Source organism: Eleginops maclovinus, chromosome 20, assembly GCF_036324505.1.
Source record: "Eleginops maclovinus isolate JMC-PN-2008 ecotype Puerto Natales chromosome 20, JC_Emac_rtc_rv5, whole genome shotgun sequence".
In the NCBI taxonomy this organism is placed as follows: domain Eukaryota; kingdom Metazoa; phylum Chordata; class Actinopteri; order Perciformes; family Eleginopidae; genus Eleginops; species Eleginops maclovinus.
The window spans coordinates 2,731,436-2,754,076 of record NC_086368.1 but is presented as its reverse complement, the minus strand read 5'-3'; the positions used below and the strand labels follow the sequence as shown (position 1 = coordinate 2,754,076).

At 41.6% G+C, this 22,641-nt stretch overlaps 1 protein-coding gene across 1 annotated transcript; it reads left to right on the top strand.

Moving 5' to 3' along the window:
- The first annotated feature begins 1,279 nt into the window (after positions 1-1,279).
- Positions 1,280-15,624, top strand: sypl2a (synaptophysin-like 2a). Its single transcript, XM_063911126.1, has 6 exons — positions 1,280-1,499; positions 1,738-1,812; positions 10,456-10,574; positions 11,392-11,590; positions 12,460-12,639; positions 14,112-15,624. The coding sequence occupies exons 1-6, from the start codon at positions 1,485-1,487 to the stop codon at positions 14,235-14,237; spliced, it is 714 nt and encodes a 237-aa protein (XP_063767196.1). The 5' UTR covers positions 1,280-1,484; the 3' UTR covers positions 14,238-15,624.
- The last annotated feature ends 7,017 nt before the right edge of the window (positions 15,625-22,641 follow it).

Here is a 22,641-nt window from a genome sequence, read left to right as displayed (position 1 = left end):
GGCAGGTTGTGGAGCAGCCAATGCACTTTTCTGTTTCCCCTGTATCCTCTTCAGAAGTGACAAATGTGATTCGACTTGGACAAAGACTGGACTAACTGACTTAAAACACCTCTCCGGATCAAGAAGCACGATCGATCCAAAGTTCACATGGAAAACTGCGTAAAGCTAGCTGTGTTCGGAAAGATTAGCATAGCAACGCAGCTCGATGATGGGCACCGCATCGCTGTAAGAAGACACAATGAAGAGGTAGATAAAAACCGCAATATTTTATCTAAGATCATCGATTGTGGACATTTTTGTGGTGCTTTTGAGAGGAACAGAGAGGAACAGACACACTCAGAGGAACAGACAGGAACAAACACACAGAGGAACAGACAGAGAGGAACAGACACACAGAGGAACAGAGAGGAACAGACACACACAGGAACAGACACACAGAGAGGAACAGGCACAGAGAGTGTCTTTTATGTTTATTTTACATTCAATGGGCAATATGTAATAATATTATAGTATGTAATTGTAATATAGTTGTGGAGAATGCTTTGTTGTTTCTCTCAGGCTGTGACATGCAATGACAACTGTATGGCACTGATGCTGTTTTCTCCAAGTAAATGCATTTTTCCTTGAGAGGGTATTAAAATAATCTGTTTATGTAAAAAATTTTGAAAATAACTTGGTTCTAAATTCTTTGTATATGTTACATTTTAATAGGAAAGTTCTGTTTCATTCTCTCTTCTCAACCCACACTCACTCATTCACTCACTCACTGTTGATTTGTATAGATTCAGCTGAAATCATACCCTTGCTGTTAATTTATCCCTTGATTGTATTGTATAGTATTTGATAGCATAAAGTCTAATATAGCTGTAAATTGTTACTTTTTCTGTGAAGCTGGAAACTGTGAAATTAAATTATTATTGTGGAACTGTAGTCATTTTCCGACTGTTCATTTGAATGCTTATGCTAGATTAGGCAGGGAAATCTGTTGGCACACTAGCCCCACCAAGATTTTTTTTCACCAGCCGCCACTGCCTTTCACGTTTACGGATATGCAGCGTCTTCTCTGCTTTAGGCTGTAAGTGTTAAAATAAGTCTGATATGAAGGAAGGGCCAACTGTTCTATTGTTTATTCCAGAAATATTATTACGTGTTGGATAAAGGCCAACCATACAAAACATGTTAATGTATGTAGATGCAAATAGGCCATTATAGTTAGGTTCTTTATTTTGAAAAGTAATAACCGGAAGTAGTGCATGTTTTATTTTGGTTGGTTTGAATGCGGGTCAGTTGAACAGAGTTTGACTGTTGAGTTTGACACTAGCCATATCAGTTGCTGCCTGTTCCTCTGCCTCCTGCTGACAGTTAGTAGCCGTTGTATCGCTTGCTACCGTTCGAATGCAAACGTAATAACTTGAGCTTAGCTTTGCAACAAAACCGACAACTTAAGGAGTAAAATACAAGCCTCCCACTTGTTGCTGGTATTCATGGACACTGTTCAGGTAGGTCAGTAAGCTGGGTAACGTTACACATGCTGACACAAGTTAGCTTTAGCATTTTGCTAGCAGGGTTAGGCTAACAAGGGCTGGGCCAATTAGCCACAAGGTGACAAACAGGTAACGACGACTAGTTGTTTGGAGTCTAATATTAACGGTAGTTTGTTTACACCCGGCTAACTATATTTTAACAAGTATAAATGTCATTCTGCGTCTTTTTACACATATCGTTTGTTATCCCCAGAAATTGACGTCAGGGTTTACTCTGGACCTGGGACCATTGAAAGAACCTCTTGGGTTTATACGTGTCCTAGAATGGGTAAGTAAAGTACAAAAATACATAACGTTACTTTAAATTAGATACCAAACCAAATTTACTCCAGTTATACGTTATCTCTATGTGCCTTCCGTCTCACTATCTACTCAGCATTTCTCTCATTTGAGCCTCGTGATGTTGATATTCCCTATTAGTTCTTGCTCTAATTATATGTTACCAGACCTTTTATTGTTTTAGCAATATATTCCAGTACATAGTCTAAACTATAAAGGCCTAAAAAATAACGGCAAATAACTGCTGCATGTTCCTCTGCCTCTGCTTTTTTAATGTTACGTTGGAGTCTTGGCCTTTGACCTGTTTACTGAGTGAAGTCATGAAGAAGCTTGAAGATTTACAGTTCATGTAGATCTACAGATTTCCCAATGTTACACTTATGAGGATGCAGCATTCCCTTACACTCTTTCTATAGTGGTGATTATTTATAGCGGTGGACTTTCACTTGAATCTGAAAACATTGCAGAGAAATCCCAGATATTGTGACTTCAGTGTTGGAATAGTCGGGCTGCATAATGACAGACAGCTAATCAGCTCCTGCCAGTGTTATGGATGCCATGTCATGTTGTTGTATACAAATCAAGGGTAAGGAATCTGTTAGGTTGGCAGATAGAAATCAGAAGTCTGAGTTAGTGAGTTAGTGTTCTTGTGGACCAGCTCTGTGTTTATTGTGAGGAATACCATAGGTTGAGAATCAAATGGCTATGATGTACACTCAACAAAAACTAAAACGTTGACTTAAATAAATGTATTAGGTAAACAGATAACACATAACGGTATTAAGTTATTTGAAAGCAATAATGTAAAGTTTAATCAAAAAACAATAGGTTTAACTTAATACTATTGCTTTCAACTAACTTAGTACATTTGTGGCACCTGTTGCCATAATACATTTAATTAAAGTCACTGTTTAATTGTTTCAATAATCTGCTGCTCGGTGAAGCATGCTCTAAATATTTCTGCCCTGTGAGTCTATTTGATAGACCTCATAGAGATCCCTTTGAATGCACCTTATACTAAAAAAAGGAACAGTTTGGTATGTGACAGTTAATACTCATAGTGCCCTGTAAACAGCAGGCAGAGCTGTGTGTATTTAAGGCGTATGCTTGTGGTCCCTCCAGGTCCTGTTGGTAATTAACATACAGTGTAGAGCAGATCTTATCTGCCCCTGTGCTGTGATTATCACTCCTGCCTGGCTTTTGATTCCACTAACGATTACTGCACAATCAGTCACAATTTCAAATCTCAATACACATATCACCAGACCAAACTGTATTTTTTCGTACTTCTGCAGGTTGTTAAAAAGAAGAAAACAAAAACAATTTTGTCACTGTTTTCTCACATTTTACTGAAAAAAGACAGAATCATAATAACGACAGCTATTTCCTTATTCGGTGGCTAATTCCTCTAGTGCCATGACTGTTGGCAATGTTCAACTCTTACATTTATGGCTGGATTGCCTAGGGCCACGCTTTTTGACACAGGCTTAATGTAAATCTGTACAATGTTTAAATCATAGCCAGGGATTTTTCTTTTATATTTTTGGTTTCTTGTAATGTTGAGAAAATATATTGATATTTAACAATATTTTGAGAAACACAACATGCTTCATCAATAAGCAACGTGGGCAACACCTCCGCTTCCCCGTCCCATCACCTACGGGAAACAGCGATGGGGTCGGATGCGCTGCCAGAAGGGTGGCAGTGAAAGCAGAGGGTCTCCACGGACCAGACCCGGGCGGCAGAAGCTGGCTTTGGGGACGTGGAATGTCACCTCTCTGGGGGGGAAGGAGTCGGAGCTTGTGCAGGAGGTGGAGTGTTACCAGTTGGATCTGGTGGGGCTCACCTCTACGCACAGCGTTGGCTCTGGAACCTTACTTCTTGATAGGGGTTGGACCCTATTCTTCTCCGGAGTTGCCCAAGGTGTGAGGCGCCAAGCGGGTGTGGGGATACTCACAAGCCCCCGGTTGAGTGCCGCTTTGTTGGAGTTTACCCCAGTGGACGAGAGGGTCGCCTTCCTACGCCTGCGGGTTATGGGGGGGAAAACTCTGACTGTTGTGTGTGCTAATGCACCAAACAGCAGTTCAGAGTATTCAGCCTTCTTGTAGACCCTGAAAAGAGTCCTGTATGGGGCTCCTGAAGGGGACTCCTTAGTCTTGCTGGGAGACTTCATCGCACACGTGGGCAATGATGGAGACACTTGGATGGGCGTGATTGGGGGGAACGGCCAACCCCGATCTGAACCGGAGTGGTGGTTTGTTACTGGACTTCTGTGCTAGTCATGGATTGGCCATAACAAACACCAGGTTCGAACATAAGGATGCTCATAAGTGTACGTGGTACCAGAGCACCCTAGGCAGAAGGTCCATGATCGATTTTGTTATCGTATCATCGGACCTCAGGCCTGTTTTGGACACTCGGGTGAAGAGAGGAGCGTAGTGGTCAACTGATCACCATCTGGTGGTGAGTTGGGTCGAGTGGCAGGGGAAACCTATGGACAGACCTGGTAAGCCCAAACATGTAGTGCGGGTGAACTGGGAACGTCTGGAGGAATCCCAAGTCCAGGAGGCCTTCAACTCACACCTCCGGCTGAGCTTTTCAGGCATCCCTGTGGAGGCTGGGGACATTGAACCTGAGTGGGCGGTGTTCAAAGCCTCTATTGCTGAAGCTGCGGCGGGGAGCTGTGGCCTCAAGGTCTTAGGTGCCTCAAGGGTCGGTAACCCTCGAACCTCCTGGTGGACAGGGAAGCCGTCCGACTGAAGAAGGAGGCCTTCCAGGATATGTTATCCCTGGGTACTCCTGACGCAGTTGCAAGGTATCAACAGGCCCGAAGGGCAGCAGCCTCAGCTGTGACCGAAGCAAAGCAGCGGGTGTGGGAGAAGTTCGGAGAAGCCATGGAGAAGGACTTTCGGTCGGCACCAAAGTTGTTCTGGAAAACCGTCCGACACCTCAGGAGAGGGAAGCAGGGAACCATCCAAACTGTGTACAGTAAGGATGGAACGCTGTTGACCTCAACTGATAGGGTGTTAGATGCGGTGGAAGGAGCACTTCGAGGAACTCCTGAACCCGACAACTAGTGCTGCGTACTGGTACGCCGAACCGATACTGGACTTGTAAAAAGTTTCGGTTCAAGTCCGGTTAAAACTGTAACGTCAGGAATCGGTACTTGGACTGGCAAAAAAACTAGCACTTGCGTATATTCTCCTTTTTATTCTAAACCATCTAAAACCTTCCATAGATCGAGAAATTTGCACTGAGAAAAGACGAAAAACATCGTGTCGGCTTCTGATATGGCGGCCATTACTCAACTCACCAAGTCTCGCAAAATATCGTAACTGCTTGCGAGATCTGTGTGACGTCAAGGGAAGCTAGCGATGTGATTGGCTTAGACATAGTGGACAGCGTGGGCTGCTGTGGTCGCCATATTGGATATTTGGTAGTGTAGCTAACTCCTTTGTTTGGTCTACGGCGTCACGGGTCATGTAAACACAATGCCGTGGGGCTTTGAATCCAGTAAGATGTGGGATCATGTGACGAAATTGCCCCTAGATACTGCGACGTGTAACCTGTGCGGGAAAGTGATCAAGTGCGCTGGGGTAACATCGAACATAGCGAGGCACTTGAGGCGAAAGAAAAATAGAAACTACTCCACATGCAGCCTCAGCTACATTGGTGGCGATGTTTGGCGAGCAAAATAACAACGATCGAGGTAAGCTGAACAATACTTTTTGGAAAATAGGCTTTAATTTTAAATAGGCTTGTAAAAAAATTGGCATTCTTAGCATTATATTATAAGATATACTAGCAGTAGCATCAGGACTAGCTGACTAGGGCATTTATTCAGCGTCATCTTTTCTTGTGCGGGCTTTTGGTTTGGTTACTTTAGTTTGGTAAATGAAATAAACGTTTGAACTTTTTAGTAGACTAGTAGTTTACTGTAGTTGATGTCATAAGTCATTTGTAGACTAAGTGGCATAAAGTGTTTGTAATTTTTTTTTACATTTGTACTTTGTAGAGAAATGTAGACACAAGTTGGAAGGACAGTAGCAGGGAACACAATACACCGGACAAGTTTGAATTTGAGTTGATTATGAGTTTATTTTCAATTGGTAATTAGCTTCCCAGAAGTTCACTTTAGTTACTCACACAAGCCATGGGTTCAGGTTGTGATATTCATGGACAGGATTTCGAGGCGTGGTCATGGGGGAGGAGGTCTGCAGTTCGGTGGGCTAAGGATTGCACCACTGCTTTTTGCAGATGATGTGGTCCTAATGGCTTCATCGGTCTGTGACCTTCAGCACTCACTGGATCGGTTCGTGGCCGAGTGTGAAGCGGCTGGGATGAGGATCAGCACCTCCAAATCTGAGGCCATGGTTCTCAGCAGGAAACCGATGATCTGTCCACTCCAGGTAGGGAATGAGGCCTTACCCCAAGTGAAGGAGTTCAAGTATCTCGGGGTCTTGTTCTCGAGTGAGGGAACAATGGAGCGTGAGATGGGCCGGAGAATCGGAGCAGCGGGAGCGGTACTGCAGTCGCTTTACCGCACCGTTGTGACGAAAAGAGAGCTGAGCCAGAAGGTAAAGCTCTCTGTCTACCGGGCCATCTTCGTTCCTACCCTCACCTATGGTCATGAAGGATGGATCATGACTGAAAGAACGAGATCGCGGATACAAGCGGCCGAAATGGGATTTCTCCGCAGGGTGGCTGGCTTCTCCCTTAGGGATAAGGTGAGCAGTTCAGTCATCCGGGAGGGACTCGGAGTAGAACCGCTGCTCCTTCACGTTGAAAGGAGCCAGTTGAAGTGGTTCGGGCACCTAGTGAGGATTAGGGCTGCAGCTATCGATTATTTTAGTAATCGAGTATTCTATCGATTATTCCATCGATTAATCGAGTAATCGGATAAGGCGTTTTAGGAGAATTTTACAGGACAGTAAAGGGGTTAAAGAGAAATGAACAACTCATTGGTTTCCTTTTTAGAAAAATTTACATTTTTATTGCACAATTTAAAAAAGGTAAATACAACCTAAAACTAAGGCATACATTTAACAATGATATAACAATAAAAATAATAATCCAATTTTGGGGTTTAAAGAAATCAAACAAATAGAAAAAATTATATTTCCTGTGGTTATTTTCTTGAGCAAATCTTAGCTAACTTAAGGACATCATAACCTGTTGCCACCATTGATTTACGTTCTAAACTAGCCGTTGCATACAGCCATAATTAATGTACACTCTTTACTATCCTTTATCCCAACTAGCAAACATAATGATAATTATTTACGTGTAATGCTAACGTTAGCGTTACCTTGTCTCGGGTCCGCTCCGTGGACTGGATGCATGGGCTGGATGCCTTCGGTTCAGATGCTGAAGCATCGAAGACGTACTATTGTGGTACGCAAGTTCAAATTTACAATGGACACATTGCACACTGTTTTTTTCCCTTTTAAGGGTGTAATGATCCCAAACTTTTGACATTTTTTTTCTTTTTCTCGTTCCCGTCTCTTCAGTTCGCTGCTCGGTGTTTGTTGATTCCGCCATTTTGACTTTCGCACTGTCAAATTACGTCTACTTTACGTCAGAGCGTCTCTTTCAATGGCTCTGTGTCGTAAATCAACACAGCGTTGTCCCACTAATGATCATCCTAGAGAAACAGAGCGCCGCCGTTATATTGAGCTAGTTATATGGAAATGAAGCCTCGAGGCAGAGAATTTGCCTTGAGGAATTTTAGTAATCGAGTTATTCGAGTTACTCGAGTAATCGTTTCAGCCCTAGTGAGGATGCAACCTGGGCGCCTCCCTTAGGGAGGTGTTCCAGGCACGTCCAGCCGGGAAGAGACCGAGGGGTAGACCTAGGACCAGGTGGAGGGATTATATCTCTTCGCTGGCCTGGGAGCGTCTTGGAATCCCCCAGTCAGAGCTGGTTGATCTGGCCAGGGAAAGAGAAGTTTGGGGCTCTCTGCTGGAACTGTTACCTCAGCGACCCTGACGGATAAGCGGGAGAAGATGGCTGGCTGGAGAACATGCTTCATACAAACCATTTCTTCACACATACTGTACAGTCTTTCTTAAACTTGACACTTGAAAGATTATGATTTCAATCAAACTCTTTGATGCCAGCTTTCCGCACTAACACAGCGAGGACACAAATCATGCGCCCATTGATTCCAACACCCAGATTTCCCATTTATATTATGTATAAGCATACGAATGTGTTTATATTCTTCTCTGGTTACTTTCTGGTTCATCATTTCCCTGTGCCAACAATTGTTAGTGACCAAATAAGGCGGTTACTGTCAATGCTGAACAAACAGTGGCCATCAATTCGTTGGCTCTAACTTTTCAATTGAGATATTTTGCTCTTTTAAAATGTTCAGAGTCTTACACATTGTTGTTCGTAGTTTTTCTACTTTGCTTTTTCCAAGTTCTCCAGGCAGTTAATCAATTTCCATAAGTTGTTTTTAGTTTGCTTCAATCTCATGGTTGAAGTCAACAGAATTCTGTCAGGGAGAGGCATCCTTAGTATTTCAGTGCTGCCTACCTTACTCTACTGCAATGCTCTTGAAGTATGCTTAGAAGGACATTACTGAATGTCAGACTGGTTTGTATACATGGATGTTGAGTCAGATGGAAGGTAGGGACTGTCCAAGTTGTTTTTGTAATCACAACCTGGCTCTTGTTTGGTCTCTATTATTTTATGTTCACATGGTGTGCTAGAAACTAGTTACGGTTGTTTTCTGAAATGTTAAGTTGCCAGTGTAAGAACCTTGTGATTGGCTGCTTTCATCTCTTATCGGTCCTGCCACTCCCTGATCAGGGGAACTTGTGAGGAATGCTTCAGCCAGTCTGTGGGAGGCTGGGTCATTGGACTCTGGACAGGGAATTTGGGGTTCCATCAGATTGGGTGGGTCAAACAGGGCCGGGATGTAAGCTGAGAAATGTTGTGGCGATCCGTAGACACCTGAAACATGAAACCCATTCCTGGAAATCCAGAGTGGCTTGAAGCTTACTAAGAACTGCACAACAGTTCTCTGTGTGTGTTTCTGTTTATACTGCTGTCTTACTTCTGCTGCACCATGCAGGCTGTCCAACTCAGTGCCTGGCCCTGTGCTTTTCTACACAAAAGTTATAGCACTGAAAAGGACCCTGGTGATTTGGGAATGTGCTTGAGAAGATATGGATATGTTTAAACAAAGGACATTATTCTTAAAAGAAAGTACGGAAGCAAGAATCATATGCTCTAATCAGGAGCTTTTTCATTGGAGGAAGGATGTTCTGGGAAGGGGGAGAGGAGAGTTGTGTGGCGGGAGGGAGATGGGGGAGGGGGCTACAAACTTCCGTAGGCCTTGACAAAAACGCTGCAACGGACACTTCTTCAGACCATATAACATCAAGGTAATTTTCCTTATACATAAATAAATAAAACGCGTTAAAGTATTGTCTCGCTCCTTCCCACATGTTAGTTTTACATGTGTCCTGAGGTGTTGACTGTCTGAACGAGCGGCTCATCTGCTCTGTTGCAACACATGTCTCTATTTTAACACAGTGTCCTGCCTTTAAAAATAGGATGAAACACCACCAGTCAGGATCTCAACAGCATTGTAGTAAACTTATATTCTGTTTACAGATATAGTAGCATAACAAGATTTTCTTGGCTCAGAAAGGACCCCGGTGCTGCCCAATGGTGTAATAGGTTTTTTGGGATGGATATAGTGTCAGTAGGATTGTCTTTGGCAGTGAGGCTAACACATGTTTATGTTCAATGTGGTTTGCATAAGTCTACACACCAATGCTCAGTAGAATGCTGTATATAAAACACTGTCTGATCCTACAGCCACCAACATCTTTCAGCCTGACCCATGTTTCAGCGTGTTGCTCTCGTGCTTCAGTGAAGATGAGCTGCCAATTTGTCTAAATCTTGCTACAAAAGTCATCACCTCCTTGAGAAAGTTGGCTGAAGCAGATGCATAATCGCATACTGTTTTTTTTAACCCAACTCCAGACTGCAGTCTGTGCAGCACTGCAGCTGAGTCTCTGGTGACCCTGGAGTGGCATCCCAGTTTTTCTGCTCAGTCAGTCCATGTTGAGGCTAAAAGGAAATGGTGTGGGTTCCTGCTGGGGCCTGCTCTGTGTCAGCATAGTTGAAGATCAAAACAACTTGTTTCTCTCTCGATATATGAGGGCTTTTTGTAAGAGCTACACTAGTTGAAGCTCAGTTTGGTGTGTCAGCTTTATATTAAAGGGTTAGCCCTTTTTGATTTTAGCTCTGTGAGCAGGGAGGGAGTTTCCTGTGTGGAAAAAGGATGTAACAACTGCAAGGGGGGGGGGGAAGAGAGGTGATAAAGTGGGGTGTTTGTTCAGAAGTTGAAAATCACATCTGTTACTTATAGGAGGAAGAATCATTGTATGAAAACCATATTGACTGAAATGTGGGAGGCTGGTCAGCAGTTGGCTTTACTTTCATTTAATTTCAACAGAAACCTGACACGATTTTATTCATCTATCATATATATTTAATCAAATGACAACTACAACTGCAGAATCAGTTAAGATTTCCGTAAAACCAAAAGCCTCATAGCTTTAAATACTTCTTATTAAAAACCTCTCCTCCTTGTGTTTCTCTTCCTCTACAGGTCTTCACCATCTTTGCCTTTGCCACCACTGGAGGTTACTCTGGGTCATCCCACTTTACAGTCAATTGCGCGGGAGCTGAACCGAAGGATGTAAATCCTGTATTTACCTACCCTTTCAGGTACTGTACAACTCTGCACTGCTCCCAGCAGCCTTTGCTGTTTATCTCTTATTAAAGGTGTGTCCACCTTACTGTCGAGAGAGAAATAAAATATCAGTTTGAATGAAGTATTGTGGCGCTGTCGATATCATGTCCTGCAAATATCACTCAGACTTAACCTACCACATTTTATGGTACAGTCCGAAACAAATCCCACCCTGGAATAATAATGAACCACTCCTATATCGTAATCTGATATCGGTCAAAACAATTGCAATTAGTTATATTTTACAAATCCTGCGGTAAATCTCTGTTCATCACCGTAGCGTAAGACAAAGTATCTTCCTTTCTGTCTCCTCGTTTTTTGACAGTTTGAACATGTATTTTTTTGTCACAGTGCAGTTTGATTAATGTGATACTAAGTACATAAGCTTTTATTATTTCCCCTTACTGATAATCATAAAATGGTGTGTGAATAGTAGTAGTTTGGTTCTCTATTATCATGAAGTGCAGTGTGATTAATGGGATTATTCCCCTCTCCGTTTGGATACTGTGATATTTTCTATCCTGAGGGTCTTCTCTTTTTCCTGGTACTTTAATGATTTGAAGAAAATGTAGACCATCTATGGCCATGCAGATGAGTTAAAGGTTCTGTTTAATAAATGCACGCAGTCTTTGTAAGAAAGTCTCGCCTAATCCTTTTAAATTCTCTCTACTTGCATTCCTCGGATAGAAGAGTAACCCAGGTGAGGCCTTGTTTTCTCTGAAATCCCTCTGAGTAACAACCAGACTCCTTAGAGTGGCTGTTGAGTGGTCTCTTTTCTCCGCACCCCTGCAGGTTGCCCAAATCCCCATACCAGATACCGACATGTAACGCCAGCAAATCAGAAGATGCCTTCCTGCAGGGCGACTTCTCCTCCTCTGCAGAGTTCTTTGTGTGTGTTGGTGTGTTTGGGTTCCTGTACTGCACTGCCACACTGATCCTTTACCTGGGCTTCCAACACGTCTACCGCCAGACCTCCCGGGGTCCCATCGTAGTGAGTACAAATTCATAGAAGTTACAAAATGATCAACCAGGAAAAATGAGATAACTTGTCCCAGCTCCCAGTGAATCAGAACAACTAATAAAAGCAGAGTTGACATAACACAGTAAGCAGTAAGGCTGCCTTTTTGGAATGTATAATTCCATGGAAATTCATATCTAGTGAGTGTTGACAGGGAAATGAAAGGAGTTGATTTAAGTTACATGCAACTCCTTTCATTGGAATTATACATTCCTAAACATTCCTCCTTGAACTGAACTCCGGTGCATTCAATAATCGACTTGTGCAGACTTTCCTTGGAGAGGAGCTGGAATGGGGGGCAGTTGGTGAGTCTTGTAAAACAGCTCTTTTTAATAAACTTCGGGTTTGCAAATTACGTTGTTGGTGCTCTGTTTTATGTGTAGGGACCCTAGTCATGCTACTGCAGAGGTTTGGTGCTATTTCGAGCAATGTTAGTGGATAAAAAATGCTGTTTTGGAAGCGTTCTGCGCACTGCCCCGATCGAATGCACTGTAAGCCATTTTGGCTATTAGCGTTGCTCCCGGTTTTTCACGGCAAGCTCAATACTGGTTGATGAACGAAAAAAGCTCTGGAGGGCTTACTTGATCAGTTTTCATGCAGAAAAAGACCCTAGGGTCAATTTTCGCCAGACTATCCCTTTAACATCAGTAGGCAGAGTAATTTGTGTAAATATGAATTACATCATGGAACAGATGAAAGCAGTACCCAAAGTCCTGGATTTTGTTCTTGGAATGAGAGAATACCCGGTGTATGTACAAGTGTTCTCGGGAACAGTCGTAATGCTAGTGTGACAAGTTGTATGTTCACACACTGACTCTGTGTTTCCTGTGTACTCCCATCAGGACCTGGTGGTGACCGCTGCCTTCGCCTTCCTCTGGCTCGTGTCCTCCTCAGCCTGGGGCAAAGGGCTGACTGATGTCAAATGGGCCACTAACCCAAACCACCTAGTGCAGAGTGATCCATGCCATGAAATCTGCAAAGCAGGGGACTTTCCTTCCATGGGCCGCCTCAATGCCTCTGTGGTAAGTCATGGTCAAGTACAACCGCACAAATCCTCACTTCCCTCATTCTTAGGAGCGCTCAGGCCTCAGAAGAGCCGTATTGGTCCTATAAGGGAGAATGGTTTTTTCAATAGATCCATAACCATCCTTCCGACATAAACTAGACACAGCGAGATCTTGCAATATACAAAGATCATTTTCAAAATTCATGTTTCACATTTCTTCTTGTAATGTCCTCATCACACTGTGCTAAACAAGAAAACTGAGCATTACATCAAAATACTAAAACAACTAACCACTTTATTAGTTGACCCTCAAAGGCACAAAGCCATGTATATTCCAGAGTCAGAAGTCCTTATCTTTATTAAATGTATTAGAAATGTTATGGAAATGAGTGGCTATCTTGCTTTATCAAAGACTCATAGCATCAATCAGTTCAAACGTCAACATGCAGCATCCTACTCCCCCCTGTCCTTATACCCTCGCAATGGCTCGGCTATAAGACACACACAGGCCACTTATCTTTCACATTTTGTAATAGAGTTATTATGAATATGACATTTAAGATAACCTTATGGTTAAAGCCATTTAAAAAAACAAACGAATAACATGTCATTGATTTGGTATGGCGCTTTACACCTGAAAGTGATGCTTCTTTCTGTATTTAGATATATTGCACTTTGTTTCCCCTGAAATGTATTGTATAGATTTGCCCATCAGCCTTTTGGTATGTTGAATCTATAGCATCACAATTGAAAGAAGAATAAGGGACATCATTAACTGTTTTACACTCAAACATAGTGGCATTGTTTCTAAGATGTTCCTTTCTGATGGTGCCTGTAGGATGCTTCACAAAAACCCTGCTACGCCCATACCTGACTGAGACTATACAGCACATCTGTTCAAAAGCAGGCATAGCTGATGATCGAGTGTTTGCATTTTGCCATATTTGCATTGTGATTTAACTACAGCTGTAAAACTCTGTGAGAGAACATGCTCCACCCGGAGAGCGCTCACCAGCTGTGGACTGTTCACGGCTATAAACCTTCTATCATCTGCATTTTGTTACAGATGAACGCATAATACCAAACCTACCACAACTAGTCAGTCGATCGATTTTATAAAAAAGTATCCCACATACTTCTGAGGGTGGCAGAGTATTATTGTTGAATATCAGTGATGTAGGGCCTGTGCCCCCTGTTGTTTGAAATACAACTGACTCCCTTTCATTGCTGCAGCAGTGAAGAATTAACAATTTACTAAAGTAATGTAATTGTTTTTAATTAAACTTCCTGTTAAACTTTCCATTTTGAATGCAATATTTAAGTGGACCTATGAATGTAATACTTCTGTACATTTGTTGACAATAATAATAATGCCTGAGGTGTATATTCTAAGCTTTACTTTAAAGTCCCCAGTATTTACATGTCATGTGTTTTATGAGACGGGGAGCTTCAGGAGTTGTCACTTATCTGTTTCCTGTGTTCCTGCAGATATTTGGCTTTTTGAACTTGATCCTGTGGGCAGGTAACTGCTGGTTCATTTACAAGGAGACGCCTTTCCACAAGGATCCCAACCCACCAGCAACCATGGAGGAAGAAGGGGCCCCCGGGCCTTAGCCACATCACTGAGGGTCCTTATTCTTCGCTCTGTGCCCACAGCTTTGTACCCAACACTGGTCTCTGATGGTAACATGCACAAATGGAAACAAAAGGAAGGCAGTTGTCCAAAATCCCCCCCCCCCCTAGATCTCCCAACACTAGTCAATGTTCTAATTTTTTTTATTAATCGGTCCTCCATGTATGTGTTTTGGTGTTCAGAACGGCAGAGAAGCTAATGCACACCTGTTGTTCTGAGCAAGAGTCAGAATTCATTCTGTAATCTGTAAGAGGAAGTGCTACAGTACGGATTCCAAGTACTGTAAATCTAAACGGTCAATCACTTGACATCTCTTGATTGAAGGTCAAGTGAATGCCCTTTTTTTTCTCCTCTCGTTAAAGCAACGACTGATACCAGAGCATGTCCTCTTTTCCCTATTCTGTACTCTGCCTCCAACAAAATTCCCACTAATGTTCTAATCTACTGACACACACACACGCATATACTTTATTACCCCATCGGGATTCTCTTGTGCCTTAAAAGAATACACTAAGTATAAAAACAACACTACAATCTACTGCACCTCTGACTTTTTTTATGAAAGGGTCATTCTGGGTTTCATGTTGGTTGTGACAGCGTTTGCCACAGTTATGAGCAAGGCAGGTTCTCTGTATGTTAACTGCTGCAGCTGCACATGCCTTCACAATGGAAATAACTGATTTAATTTCCTGTTTGATCGAAATGTTTTCATTTACACTACTCCATAACACTAAGGCTCTTTTTTGAACCTCTTTTGCAAAACAGACTTGCAGAGACACTATTTATGAGCTTCATATGTATTTTAAACTACATTTATTGGTTCCGCGGCTTATTTTAGAACCAATGTTGGGTTTCTGTTCTTGTTCCCCAATGATAAAGTGTCAGGGTAAATCTTCTCGTAGATTTATTTTTGTAATGTCAGATTTGCTGTTAATGTCTTCTACCAGGGAATAGCTTTGGCTTAATTGTGTGATGATAAATAATTCAAATAACAAATGTGGCTAAATGTGTAAATCTTATGACCGGTGCTCATAGTTCTGCTCCACATGTCAGTGCCTTACTACAGGCTGCTGTAGTGAACTGCTACAGCGGATCACATGGCATTGAGAATCTAATGAGCTCTATGAAATAACTGTTACTGGGCAACCTATGAAGCTTTAAAGTAATATATTTTCCACATATTGAAATTTGACACATTTGTGAAATGCTTGATCAATTTTGGAATATAAATCTTAGTTTAATTAGAGTAATATGTTGGATGCTTATGTAATGGATTATTGAATTTGGACTTTGTGTATTTTCTACCTTGTTGTGCAAGAGGAAAGAGGGTGCATCTGTATTTACAAGTATAAAACATGAGAGCTGTAACTGCTGGACTCTGTCTCCTTTTCTTAAGGACTTGATGAATCTGTACACCCACCCTCAGGCTTTACAGACATTATATCATCTTTACAAAAAGTCTGGTATACTTTTTTCTAGAAATAAGACTTCTGCTTAAACAGATGTGATCTACAGTGATTGATTCAGATTTTGTGGGTGACATCCCCCATGTCGAATTCTGAATTGTTATCAGTTGTGAACTTGTGACTTCAGCTTCCTGTTTGGATTTTGAATCAGATGTCAGCACTGCTCTGGGTCAGTGGTTAGTATAAAATAAAGAGTCAATGGCTGATTCCTCCCAGAGCTCAGCCTCAGCAGCACTCCTCTCCACCAGCAGGGAGCAATGTTTACAACGGGATGGTACTATAGCAAACGAGGAGTGGTCCCCAAACTTGTAGCTTGTGTCCCCTTAAAATAAGGCTTTATTGTTCAATTCAGCCTTGAAGGGGTTTTCCCTCTAACATTCTGTCACTTAATTAACTTAAGAGGCCTGAAGAGTTGAAAGTACTTCACAAGAAAAGCATGTGTACCTTTTTAATGATCTGATGATGCCTGACATGTAACGGTCAGGATAAGAGGGTTGGTTTATGAGGGGACCAGTTTTTTTTTTGTACTAAAGGCCAGACGGATGTAAGATCCTAATTGCAGGTGTTGTCTCTCCTCCTCAGTGCAGGTCACCTTCAACTAGAAGTATGCCTATACTGTAGGCGTACTAAGGTAAAGAAGTACCTCAGTTGAGTACAGCTGTTGAGTAAATCTGCTCCGTAACATTCCACCACTGATACTTTGATCAGAGCATTTGTAATATGAAGTACATGCAATACGTACAACAAAACTTGATGAGGGAGTTTGTACAGCATGTTATCCATCAACTTCAGTTCAACTAGAAAACACTTGAAATGGGTTTTAAACTAACACTGTAACTCTGGATGATACAGGATTTATAATCTGTCTTCTTTCCCCTGAACCCTTGGAAGAGCTCAGCATCTCTTTCAATGTGTATTGTGAATTTTGTCTTAAGCCAAAAACACTATTGGATATATTTCCACCAAACTTTTAAGTACTGGACATGTCTGAAATATATAAAGAATAGAGATGCAAGACTGCATAACAAGACTCCACTGGTTTCCAGTTAGAGTATATCAATGTTTCATTTATTTAATTGTTTTGCATTTTAAGAGATGATATGATATATAATCTGTGCAGTCCCATTTGTATTGATGTCAGCTGGGTCATTCTATTTCCTATTTCTGTATACACTTTATGGATGTCCTTCCAGAACGATATCCAGTCACCAATAGAAATGTCTTTCAAGCCTCTTTGATATGAGCTTGAGCAAAGGGTCAGGGTCCCTGAGAAAGAGAGAACATTAAAACAAGGTTTTATATTTTTAACTGTGATCACAAATTAAAATAGATTATTTTTCATCTACAACCTTTTATTTTTGGGAGAAAGTGACGTGTTTATTCACCAATAGCCGATGGCATTAATTTGATGATGAGATGAATGTGATGACAGTACAAGAGTGCTATCTCATGCACAGTGTACATGTGATGTGCAGTTATCCTACATCTGGTCTTCACAGTGTTTCAGCGCCACTCTGACTGCCTGTGTGAAGCTTAATCTCTTACAGGGATTAGAAAGGTGTGTTCACGTTTGTGGACCTGTGATTTTTGATCACTTAACAAGGTGCCCTCCTTTTTGTTTTATCTACCAGTTAACTGTGCAGAAAATATACACATACATTTACAAAAGTGGGCTGAATCATATTTAAGGTCCCACCCCTCAATTTTGCCAATGATGATTAATGAGGGACACTTGTCTCACAGTTTGAAGAAAAGGACAGTAAACATTCTGTCTGAAGCAGAACTTTCCATAGAGGGTTTGAACATTTAAAGTTAACTTGCATTGATGTTACATATAGAGCCAGGTCCTCTGAGGATAACGCCTGTACATTTATGGTGGGGGGAGGGATGGCAGTCAGAAGAAATCTGTATTCATCATGTTAGCCTCAGATTTGTATGCTAACTTAAGTCTGCAGTTGGTGGTAGTGATATACTGTGCAATTCTAGTTGTAGAGTGGTAACTCTTATATTTGTTCAACCCTGTTGGAGAAATGAAAAGGAAGAAATGTTAGAATTGTAATTCAGTCGCACAAAACATCACTGGGAGAAAAATGTAGCATGAAGAATGTTTGCAAAGGAAATGTTCTGCAACCTCCAAGCACAGAGGGCAGAGCTATCAGTGAAATGATTTGATTAGATATGGAGAAGATAAATATAAAAAAATATATAGTTTTAAGACCATAACCTTTGTTTGTGCTCAGATGGTGCATCCTCCTGTGTCTATTACCGTGGTCACATTTCCCCAGATATCTGCGTATCTTCTTAAACCTGTTTTGTGTGTATATTTACCTTGCATTTTAAAGTACATCCATCTGTTTTCAATATTTTAATAATGAATTTGGCTTATTCAAAGGGTTAGGGTTTGTTTTATTTTCATATGTGCGTTTGATGAATCAGAAACCACACGTTTAATTTGTTAGAGTAAGAGAATTGAAAGTGCTTCATTTAGAAATTCCACAGCGTGGATTGTAATGCAAGCAAAACACAAACATTACCATCCCTCAAAGTATACATTGATATGTGTTGAGCATATATTATGCTTGTTAAATGATATTCATGTAAAACATTTTAGTTGTATTTATTCGTTCATTTAATAGGGACAGTGCACATTAATCAACATTTATGTAAATGTACCAGAGTTAGCCAGGAGGCTATTTTTCATCTGTAGTCCCTGGACAGATTTCAATTAAAGCAAGTAAATACAATCAACATGCAACATACAGTACTGGAAATGTTAATCAAAAAACAAAACAAAACAAACAAAAAAGAAAAAGAACATGTTAAAACACAGGCAGTGCAGACGGACAGAGGGTTGTATGGGGCAGTAGATTGATTCAGTGTTGATAGAGCTGATTCCTTCCTGATTGTAACTGGGATTGAGTTCCATTGCTGAGCAGCTTTAGCAGAAAATGAAGACTGACTGAAATACATTTTCCTGAGTGGAATAATGCAATCTCCTCTCGCTGCACCTCTGGTTACAGAGGAGGAAATAACTATTTGATCCCCTGCCAATTTAGTTAATTTACCCACTTACAAAGACAGGAACAGTCTGTCATTTTTATGGTAGGTTTATTTTCAGTCAGAGACAGAATAACAACACAAAAAAAAATCCAGAATCGCCCTGTCTCCTTAGCAGAGAAACCCCCCCAAAGCATCATGTTTCCACCTCCATGCTTGACGCTGGGGATGGTGTTCTTGGGGTCATAGGCAGCATTTCTCTTCCTCCAAACACGACATGTGGAGTTGATGACAAAGATCTTGATTCTGGTCTCATCTGACCACATCACCTTCTCATAAGCCTCCTCTGAATCCTTCAGAGGGTCACTGGCAGACTTCAGACGGCCTGTACATGTGCCTTCTTGAGCAGGGACGCTGCAGGATTTTAATCCATTACGGCGCAGTGTGTTACCAATGTTTTCTTGGTGACTGTGGTCCCAGCTGCCCTCAGATCATTAACAAGTCCCTCCTGTGTAGTTATTGGCTGACCCCTCACCTATCTCATGATCTTAGATGGTGGAGCCCCAGATCGAGGGCGATTGATGGTCATTTTGTGCTTCTTCCATCTTCTCATAATCAAACCAGTTGTCTCTCTCTCACCAAGCTGCTTGCTGGTGGTCTTGTCTTCTATTCCAGTCCTGTGCTGGTCTACAATCTTGTCCCTGATGTCCTTAGACATTAGTTCCACCATGATCACAAGACCTGTCTCTGGTCTTCCCATTGTGGAGAGGTTGTAATCTGATTTATTGACTGTGGACAGGTGTCTTTTATCCAGGTAAAGAGTTTACATCAGGAGTATTTTCTTAAAGCAAGAGGATTTAACCGGTCCGTGGGAGCCAGAGTTCTTATTGGTTGCAAGGGGATCAAATACTTATTTCCCACAATTAAAAGCAACTCAATGTACAGTGGGGAGAACAAGTATTTGATACACTGCCGATTTTGCAGGTTCTCCCACTTACAAAGCATGTAGAGGTCTGTAATTTTTATCATAGGTAATCTTCAACTGTGGGAGACGGAATCTAAAACAAAAATCCAGAAAATCCCATTGTGTGATTTTTAAGTAATTAGTTTGCATTTTACTGCATGACATAAGTATTTGATACATCAGAAAAACAGAACTTAATATTTGGTACAGAAACCTTTGTTTGCAATTACAGAGAGCAGATGTTTCCTGTAGTTCTTGACCAGGTTTGCACACACTGCAGCAGGGATTTTGGACCACTCCTCCATACAGATCTTCTCCAGATCCTTCAGGTTTTGGGGCTGTCGCTGGGCAATACGGACTTTCAGCTCCCTCCAAAGATTTTCTATTGGGTTCAGGTCTGGAGACTGGCTAGGCCACTCCAGGAACTTGAGATGCTTCTTACGGAGCCACTCCTTAGTTGCCCTGGCTGTGTGTTTCGGGTCGTTGTCATGCTGGAAGACCCAGCCACGACCCATCTTCAATGCTCTCACTGAGGGAAGGAGGTTGTTGGCCAAGATCTCGCGATACATGACCCCATCCATCCTCCCCTCAATACGCTGCCGTCGTCCTGTCCCCTTTGCAGAAAAGCATCCCCAAAGAATGATGATCCACCTCCATGCTTCACGGTTGGGATGGTGTTCTTGGGGTTGTACTCATCCTTGTTCTTCCTCCAAACACGGTGAGTGGAGTTTAGACCAAAAAGCTCTATTTTTGTCTCATCAGACCACATGACCTTCTCCCATTCCTCCTCTGGATCATCCAGATGGTCATTGGCAAACTTCAGACGGGCCAGGACATGCGCTGGCTTGAGCAGGGGGACCTTGCGTGCGCTGCAGGATTTTAATCCATGACAGTGTAATGTGTTACTAATGGTTTTCTTTGAGACTGCGGTCCGAGCTCTCTTCAGGTCATTGACCAGGTCCTGCCATGTAGTTTTGGGCTGATCCCTCACCTTCCTCATGATCATTGATGCCCCACGAGGTGAGATCTTGCATGGAGCCCCAGACCGAGGGAGATTGACCGTCATCTTGGACTTCTTCCATTTTCTAATGATTGCGCCAACAGTTGTTGCCTTCTCACCACACTGCTTGCCTATTGTCCTGTAGCCCATCCCAGCCTTGTGCAGGTCTACAATTTTATCCCTGATGTCCTTACAAAGCTCTCTGGTCTTGGCCAATGTGGAGAGGTTGGAGTCTGTTTGATTGAGTGTGTGGACAGGTCTCTTTTATACAGGTAACGAGTTCAAACAGGTGCAGTTAATACAGGTAATGAGTGGAGAACAGGAGGGCTTCTTAAAGAAACACTAACAGGTCTGTGAGAGCCGGAATTCTTACTGGTTGGTAGGTGATTAAATACTTATGTCATTCAATAAAATGCAAATTAATTATTTAAAAATCATACAATGGGATTTTCTGGATTTTTGTTGTAGATTCCGTCTCTCACAGTTGAAGTGTACCTATGATAAAAATTACAGACCTCTACATGCTTTGTAAGTGGGAAAACCTGCAAGATCGGCAGTGTATCAAATACTTGTTCTCCCCACTGTATCTCTTTTTTTTAATGTAAATCTCTGGATTTTCTTTTTGACAATTCTGTCTCTCACTGTTCAAATAAATCTACCATACAAATTACAGACAGTTCATTTTTTGTAAGTGGGTAAACTAACTAAATTGGCAGGGGATCAAATACTTGTTTCCTCCACTGTGTTATTTTTACTTATTTTTATTCGTGTTATGGCAGGAGAAGACCTTCAGCTAATAGACATGCCATACTTTTATCTCTCCTAGAAAAAAACAATATTTGTGTCTAAATGGTGAGACTTGGTTTATATTTTTTCTAAATTTGGAATTATTATTTCTCATGTCTCATTTTCCTATGTCATAATATTTGGGCCTGCAATCACTGAGTGGACTCTCTTTTCTCCTCCAAATATGAGCTTTCTTAACAGGATTGGTATTTTGTCCATGTACAGTATGTTACGTGATCAGATTCAAGGTTCAAATCTGGGGAAATATTTATTTCAGACCAGATTCCAGGTTACCAGGGTCTAGAAGAACTGCATACTTGGTCCAATTCTGTGCCAATATATTTTATTTGAAGCACTCTGAATGCATAATTTCAAATTAATGTTTGTCCCAATAGTGTTAAGAGAGAAGACCCCACCTCACTGACATGGCAAAGAATTGGTTCTATCATGAGTCCAGATTTGAATGTAAAATTGACTTTTTATTTCAGAAAGTGCCCTGCGTGCTTTCCCTCTCACTCCCAGTGCTGCAGCAGGTCCAGGTTCTGCTGGAGGCCCAGTTCTGAAGGAGACAGCAGAACCAGGTCGTCTGTAGAGCAGGCGTTGGATTTGGTATGGAGTGAGGCCAGGTGATGTCTCTGGGATGCTGGCCAATTCATTAATACAGATATTGACTATTCGGACTCAAACAGCAACCTATCTCACTCCATGCTAATGAGAGAAACATTTCATTCCTTGCTGAGCTCTTAATGTTTGTGTACATTAAATTATGTTGTTGCGGCGAAAATCATATAAAAGTAAAACCAAAAATTAACTCAAAACAAATATTGAATGTTACGCATTGGAATGATCCAAACCCACACAATAATATCCTTTGGTGCATTTATTGCTATGATGCAATATCAGCAAAAATACACTTAACCGTGCTCCAATGCCTCCACTACCTGTCTCCAATATATACGATTACACCAGGTTTCCAAATTACCCAGTGCCCAAAGATACCTTCAAAATAAAAACTTAATTAACATAAACAAGAATATGCCATATGAAACTTTGTCAAATATACCATTGTGCCAAGTAGAATTAAATGTATTTGTGTTTGTTTAAATCTGATTAGAGTTTTACTCAAGACAGTCTCTCTCTCTCTCTCTTTATCTCTCTCAATTCAAATAGCT